General features: G+C 52.2%; 1 protein-coding gene across 3 annotated transcripts in view; it reads right to left on the bottom strand.

The window, feature by feature from the left end:
• Window positions 1-68: 68 nt before the first annotated feature.
• The window catches only part of B9D2 (B9 domain containing 2), a 9,376-nt gene continuing 1,520 nt past the window's right edge, over window positions 69-7,924 (bottom strand). For all 3 annotated transcript variants that reach the window (XM_039465651.2, XM_010331053.3, XM_003943185.4), the window contains 2 exons: window positions 4,886-5,011; window positions 69-878 (listed from right to left, as the gene is read on the bottom strand). In XM_039465651.2, coding sequence (XP_039321585.2) covers window positions 565-878; window positions 4,886-5,011 — 440 coding nt within the window. In that variant the 3' untranslated portion in view covers window positions 69-564. The remainder of the gene's footprint in view (window positions 879-4,885; window positions 5,012-7,924) is intronic.

Genomic DNA, 7,924 nt, shown 5'->3' with positions numbered 1-7,924 from the left:
CCCACAAACAGGGTGCTGCCTCCTGGCGGCCAAGCGCCACCAAAGCGGGTGATACAGATGCTCTGTGGCTTTGCGGGGCGGCGTGGGTCACCAGAGAAAGAGGACCACGCGCAGAAGGCTTAATCCGGGGGATGAGACACAGGGGAACCGACCAGGGGAGGACGACCCAGAATGCGAAGAGTGTTAGGTTGGGGCACAGGCTGGGGAAGAGGGTCTGTCAAGGTGGGGGCCTGGGGAGGGTGTCAGTGGGAGGAGGAACAGAGAAATAGAGGAGTCAGGAGGCAGACACCTGTAGGAATTGTTCTCCTTTACTGAGCACCTCCCTTGTACCAAGCAGCCTCTTGACCCAACACCCTGCGACCCTACACATTTACTGTCCCCAATTTACAGATACAGAAACTGGGCCTAGAGTGAGCCAGAAGTCCTCGCAAGGACAGAAGCAGTGCCATGCCTTAGCTGGGGTCAGCTCTGACGGTCTCCAGAGTCCGTGCTCTTGACCCCTGTGCCATCCTGCCCCTCACGGGGCAGGGGTGCAGGTGGTGGTGGCGTTGGAGGCAGGGTTCCTCAGCACTCAACGCCGTAGCGGTCAAAGTGGCGCAGCAGCAGGCTGATCTCCAGGTGCACGGTGCCACCAGCAGCTGTGTGCAGGCGATAGCGGTCGGCACCACTGTAGATGGTGTCCCCATGCAGCAGCTGCGGCCCCCCACCCACAAAGGCCCGTGCCAGCTGCTCCCGCCAACTGCCTAGGGGCCGCCATGTGGGGCAGGCCAGCTGGTGGGTGCCTGGGCTGCTGGGCACATGGCAAAATCCATAGCCTGCAAGCTGGCAGCGGCCAAAGCTGTCCTGGGACCACACCTGGAAATGGAGCCGGGGCCAGCCTGTAGGAAAGGAGGGAGAGAAGGGATGGGTGGGGACTAGCCTCCTGCTCCTGATTCCCTCCTCCTCGATGACCACTGGGCACCCCAGGGCCAGTCCCTTCCTCTCTGGGTTTCTGTCCTAGGGTTTCCAACCCAGCCTCCTTTCTAGGCTCCTACCCTCTCATCTACCCTCACACAACGGCCAAACAGATTTTTCCAAATCGATGTTACTCCCCCTGCTCAAGATCCTTCCATAGCTCCCCAGTGCCCTCCTCAACATTCAAGGCGCTTCTCATCAGGCCTCTGTTGACTTTCCTCTCTGCGGTCACCTCCTCCATGACCCCATGTTAGGGCAGCCCATTGCTCCTCCAGTCCCCAGGTCACCATCGTGGGCCTTGTCAGGGACGCCTCCTGCCTTCTCTCCCTACGTCCCCGCCCTGTTCTCTTTGGGCCCAGGGCCTTGCCTTCTTTCTTGCCTTTCTCTCTCTCTTTCTCTGTTTTTTCAGTAGAGACAGGGTTTCTCCATGTTGGTCAGGTTGGTTTCAAACTCACGACCTCAGGTGATCTGCCCACCTTGGCCTCCCAAAGTGCTGGGATTACAGGCGTGAGCCACTGTGCCCGGCCTTTCTTGCCCTTCTCTAATCCACCTTCCACCTGGCATCTGAAAGCATCTTTCTTTTCTTCCTTTTTTTTTTTTTTTAATTTTTTATTTTTTGAGACGGAGACTCTCTCTGTCGCCAGAATGGAGTGCAATGGTGTGATCTTGGCGCACTGCAACCTCCACCTCCCAGGTTCAAGCGATTCTCCTGTCTCAGCCTCCCGAGTAGCTGGGACTACAGGTGTGCACCACCACACCCAACTGATTTTTGTATTTTTAGTAGAGATGGTTTCACCATGTTGGCCAGGATTGTCTCAATCTCTTGACCGCATGGTCCGCCCGCCTTGGCCTCCCAAAGTGCTGAGATTACAGGCATAAGCTACCACGCCTGGCATCTGGAAGCATCTTTCTCTCCTTCCATAGCTCTGCCCATGTCCTCAGAACACAGTTCAGCTCCTCAGTCTGGTAGTCAAAGCTCTTGGAGGTCCAGCCCCCATCTAATGTCATGCTGAGCCCCTTCCCCTCTGCTAGGCCCTGTTCTAGCTAGTGGGGGACATGGTGGACGTGAACATGGACAGCAGACAAAAATTCCTGCCCCTGTGAAGCTGGTATCCTAGACAACCAATGTAGTAAATAAGCAAATTATAGGGGTAGATCAGATGGTGGTAATTGCTGTAGGGAAAAACAGAGTTGGTTAGGGCGAGGGTGGGGATACTGCTTTAGCAAGGAGGGGATCAAGGAAGCTTCACTAAGAAGGTGACATTTGGGCAAATGCTAAAAGGAAGGAGGGGATACAGGCTGGAAGTGTGGCTCACGCTTGTAATCCCAGCACTTTGGGATACCAAGGCGGGTAGATCATGAGGTCAGGAGTTCAAGACCAGCCTGACCAACATGATGAAACCCCCTCTCTACTAAAAATACAAAAATCAGCCAGACGTGGTAGTGCGTGCCTGTAATCCCAGCTACTCAGGAGGCTGAGGCCGGGGAATCGCTTGAACCTGGGAGGCGGAGGTTGCAGTGAGCCGAGATCATGCCATTGCACTCCAGCCTGGGCAAGACTCCATCTCAAAAAACAAAAAAAAAAAAAAAGGAAGGAGGCCGGGCGCGGTGGCTCAAGCCTGTAATCCCAGCACTTTGGGGGGCCAAGGCAGGTGGATCACGAGGTCAAGAGATCGAGACCATCCTGGTCAACATAGTGAAACCCCGTCTCTACTAAAAATACTAAAAATTAGCTGGGCATGGTGGCGCGTGCCTGTAATCCCAGCTACTCAGGAGGCTGAGGCAGGAGAATTGCCTGAACCCAGGAGGCGGAGGTTGCGGTGAGCCGAGATCGCGCCATTGCACTCCAGCCTGGGTAGCAAGAGCGAAACTCCGTCTCAAAAAAAAAAAGGAAGGAAGAGAGTGGGCCATGCGGATATCTAGAGGAAGAGTGCTCCCAGCCAGAGGCAACAGCTAGAGCCAAGGCCCTGAAGGGGGAGTGTCTGATGGGGATGGTATGGCTGGGGCCCCGATAGAATGCACCTGGTGGGGACAGCATGGCCAGAGCAGAATGTGGTGGGGAGAAGGGAGGGAGGTGCCAGCCAGGTTGTGCAGAGCCTTGGGATGCATGGTAAGACTTTGGCTTTTTTTCCCTTCTTTTTAAATTTTATGTATGTATTTTTATTTAGTTTTTATAGAGACAGGGTTTCACCATGTTGCACAGGCTGGTCTCGAACTCCTGACCTCTGGTGATCCACCCGCCTCAGCCTCCCAAAATGCTGGAACTAAGGGCATGAGCCGCCACACCCGGCCGACTTTGGCTTTTACCCTGAGTGAAAGGGAGACTAGTGGAGGGTCTGAGCAGAGACGGGACCTGACTTAGGTGTTCACAGGGTCCCAGCTGCATGTGGGGTACAGACGAGGGGGTTGGGGAAGGAGGCCCCAGAGACAAGGTTGCTGTCATAGCCCAGGTGAGAGATGAATTTGGACAGATCAAGGTGCAGGGCAATAAAAGAGGTGAGAAGTGGGATGTAGGATGTATTTCAGAAGTAGAGGCAGTAAGACTTCCTGATGGAGGCTTGAGTAAAGAGAAAGCAAGGCTGGTGCCACCACTGGGGGGGGTGGGGTCCCCAAGAGCTGAAAGGTTAAAGCTTCCCACCAGAAGCTTTAACATCAGAAAACCCACACAGCACCCAGAAAGATTTTTTTTTCCCCCAGCTCCAGCTTAAAGGACAGAAAGATCATTTAAAAGTGAAATCTTGGGCTAGGTGCAGTGGCTCACACCTGTAATCCCAGCACTTTGGGAGGCCAAGGTGGTGGATCATGAGGTCAAGAGTTCGAGAGCAGCCTGGCCAACATAGTGAAACCCCAACTCTATAAATAAATAGATAAATAAATTTTTTTTTTTTTTTTAAAAAGGTGAAATCTCAGCCAGGCCCAGCGGCTCACGCCTATAATACCAGCACTTTGAAAGGCTGAGGCAGGTGGATCACCTGAGGTTGGGAGTTCGCAACCAGCCTGACCAACATAGAGAAACCCCGACTCTTCTAAAAATACAAAATTAGCTGGGAGTGGTGGCGCATGCCGGTGATCCCAGCTACTGGGGAGGCTAAAGCAGGAAGTTAACTTGAACCCGAGAGGTGGAGGTTGCAGTGAGCCGAGAGCATGCCACTGCACTCCAGCCTGGGCAACAAAAGCGAAACTCCATCTCAAAGACAAAAAGTGAAATCTTGGCCAGGCACAGTGGCTCACGCCTGTAATCCCAGCACTTTGGGAGGCCGAGGTGGGCGGATCACGAGGGCTGGAGTTCGAGACCAGCCTGACCAACATGGTGAAATGTCTCTACTAAAAATACAAAAATGAGCCAGGCACGGTAGTGCATACCTGTAATCCCAGCTACTCAGGAGGCTGAGGCAGGAGAATCACTTGAACCTGGGAGGTGGAGGCTGCAGTGAGCCAAGATCACACCACTGCACTCCAGCCTGGGAAATGAGTGAAACTCTGTCTCCAAAAAAAACCAGAAAGGTTTTCTGATGCAGCTCCTCCCCCACGACTCATTTCCCCTTTGAGCAGCGGTCTATTTTTAAGCTGAGGATTCCTTCCTAGAGAACCAGCCCTTGCCACTCTCAGACCCTGACTCCCGGCTTCCTCTGTATTGGAGACTCTTGGTTCGTCTCTTTACTTGAATGCCACCTCCCCTCCCACCCTGACCCCCACCTTCCCATCTCCCCCTCCAACCTGGCCTCAGCCCTAATTCTACAAACTTGGGATCTACTATTGAGCAGGCCTGGGAAAGCCTTAGCTCAGCCTCTCCAGGGCCAGACTTGGCTGCCAAAGGCACCCACGTGGTATGCGAAGCAGGGACAGGTCTTGGTGTTTCCAGCCCCAGGGGCTTCAGATGCTACTGGCCCCCTCCCCTCAGCCTGGCCCCGCGCCCAGCAGTAGTACCCACCTTGAAGACCTTTGGTGGCGAAGTGCAGGTCGATGGGGTGGGACCAGTAGGCCATTTCCCCTATCTGGGGGGTATCTACCTGTGTCTGGCCCTCCCGCACACCTGACAGGAGCTTCCACGCCGCCCCTGCAATGAGAGCCAGGACATAGAGGGGTGGGAGGCAGCCACTGGGAAGGGGATGCTGCTGTGGCTACAGGACTGTGTTTCTCTGTGGCATCTGCTCATAGCGGTTATGAAGCATGGACTCTGAAGCCAAATATCTGGGTTCAAATCCTGGCATTACTTCTTCCTGCCTATGCAACCTTAGGCAAGTTACCTTTCTCTGCCTTAGTCTTCCCATCTGTGAAATGGGTGAGTAATAACGCATTCCTCATTGTCTTCATTTCTTTTCTTTTCTTTTCTTTTTTTTCCTGAGGCAGAATCTCGCTCTGTCGCCAGGCTGGAGTGCAGTGGCACAAGCTCGGCTCACTGCAACCTCAGCCTCCCAGGTTCAGGTGATTCTCCTGCCTCAGCCTGCCGAGTAGCTGGGACTACAAGCACATACCACACACTCAGGTAATTTCTGCATTTTTAGTAGAGATGGCATTTCACCTTGTTGGCCAGAATGGTCTCGATCTCCTGACCTCGTGTTCTGCCCCCCAAAGTGCTGGGATTACAGGCGTGAGCCACCGCGCCCAGCCTGTTTTCTGTTACTCTTAACATAATATCCAAAACTGGGTAATTTATAAAGAAAAGGAATTTCTATCTCACAGTTATGGGAGACTAACCGAGGTGGAGGGGTCCCATCTGGTAAGAGCCTTCTTGCTGGGGGGACTCTCCAAAGATTCCCAAGGCTAGTGTGCCAACATGCCACTCTGGTTTCTCTTTCTCATTTTATACAAAGCCACCAGTCCTCTCCCATGATAATGCAGTCATCCATTAACCCATTAATCCATGAATAGATTAATCCACTCATGGGGGTTCTGAAGGGATTAATCACCTCCTAAAGGCCCTACCTCTTAATACTGCCACATTGGGGATTAAGTTTCAACATGAGTTTTGGAGGGAACACACATTCAAACCACAGCACTCATAGTTTGGTGAGACAATTGAGTGAGTTAATATAAAGCCCTTGGAACACTGCAGGGGGCACAGTGAGTGTGGCATAAGTCTTCAATATCATCTTACTATTCTCACCCCACATTTACAAGCCTAGTCCAAGGATGAAGATGGGGCCAAGGGTACCCTCCAGAAGCACATCCTAAAACACACGTAACAATTTAGATGCAACTAAGGGGTGGTGATAGTTAAAATGCACTGAGTGGCCAGGTGTGCTGGCTCATACCTGTAATCTCAGCGCTTTAGGAGCCTGAGGCAGGCGGACCATGAGGTCAGGAGTTTGAAACCAGCCTGACTAACATGGTGAAATCACATCTCTACCAAAGATAAAAAAATTAGCTAGGCGTGGTGGCACGTGCCTGTAATCACAGCTACTCAGGAGGCTGAAGCAGGAGAATCGCTTGTACCCAGGAGGCAGAGGTTGCAGTGAGCCGAGATCATGCCATTGCACTCCAGTCTGGGCAACAGAGTAAAACTCTTGTGTCCAAAAAAAAAAAAAAAAAAAAAAAAAAAGTAGGGAAAAAAAGAAAAATGCACTGAATACTTACAAAATCCCAGATACTATGCTAAGCAATTTAGCCAATGCATTCATTTAATCCACCCTATAGGATTCTTAATCCCCTCCTCACCCCGTTTATAGACTCTCCACCATGGCCTCCATGGCCTGGCTCTTGCTCCCCTCCCTGAGTTCATCTCCCATCACTTTCCCCCTCCGTCATCACCCTCTGGCCTCACTGGTCCCACTTCTGTCTCCCTACCTCAGGGCCTTTGCACTGGCTGTTCCCTCTGCCTGGAAAGCTCTGCTCCTGGGTGTCCCCATCCTTAGCTTGTTTTCATCCTTCAGGGCTCAGCTCACATGCACTTCCACAGAGGAGTACTCCCTGTCCCTCTTCTCCAAACACAGGTCCCTGTCACATCATGCTTTTCATCTTAGCATTTACCACTGTCTGTAATCACAGTGTTCTTTTTTTTGAGAGAGAGAGAGTCTCGCCCTGTCTCGAACTTCGAACTCCTGACCTCATGATCCACCCACCTTGGCCTCCCAAAGTGCTGGGATTATAGGCATGAGCCACTGCACCTGGCCTCTTTTTTTTTTTTTTTTTTTTTCATTTGGAGACAAAGTCTCCCTCTGTCACCCAGGCTGGAGTGCAGTGGCACAATCACAGCTCACTACAGCCTCAACCTCCCAGGCTCAAGCAATCCTCCCACCTCAACCTCCCGAGTAGTTTGGACCACAGGCACGTACCATCATGCCCTGCTACTTTTTTACTTCTTGTAGAGACAGGGGTCTCACTATGTTGCCCAGGTTGGTCTCAAACTCCTGAGCTCATCTGATCCATCTAATTCAGCCTCCCAAAGTGCTGGGATGGGGTGAGTCACCATGCCCAACTGCACTCATTTCCTTTATTTATTTATTTTTATTTATTTATTTATTTTTTTGAGACGGAGTTTCGCTCTTGTTACCCAGGCTGGAGTGCAATGGCGCAATCTCGGCTCACCGCAACCTCTGCCTCCTGGGTTCAGGCAATTCTTCTGCCTCAGCCTCCTGAGTAGCTGGGATTACAGGCACTCGCCACCATACCCAGCTAATTTTTTGTATTTTTAGTAGAGACGGGGTTTCACCATGTCGACCAGGATGGTCTTGATCTCTTGACCTCGTGATCCACCCGCCTCGGCCTCCCAAAGTGCTGGGATTACAGGCTTGAGCCACTGAGCCCAGCCTATTTATTTATTTTTGAGAGAGTCTCGCTCCATCACCCAGGCTGGAGTGCAGAGGCACGATCTCGGCTCACTGCAACCTCTGCTTTCCAGGTTCTCCTGCCTCAGCCTCCTGAGTAGCTAAGATTACAGGCACCCACCACCATGACCAGCTAATTCTTTTGTATTTTTAGTAGAGACGGGGTTTTACCATGTTGGCTGGACTGGTCTTGAACTCCTGAC

This window comes from Saimiri boliviensis, chromosome 14 (assembly GCF_048565385.1).
Source record: "Saimiri boliviensis isolate mSaiBol1 chromosome 14, mSaiBol1.pri, whole genome shotgun sequence".
NCBI lineage: Eukaryota > Metazoa > Chordata > Mammalia > Primates > Cebidae > Saimiri > Saimiri boliviensis.
The sequence above is the reverse complement of the archived record's forward strand: the minus strand, read 5'-3'. Positions and strand labels throughout refer to the sequence as shown.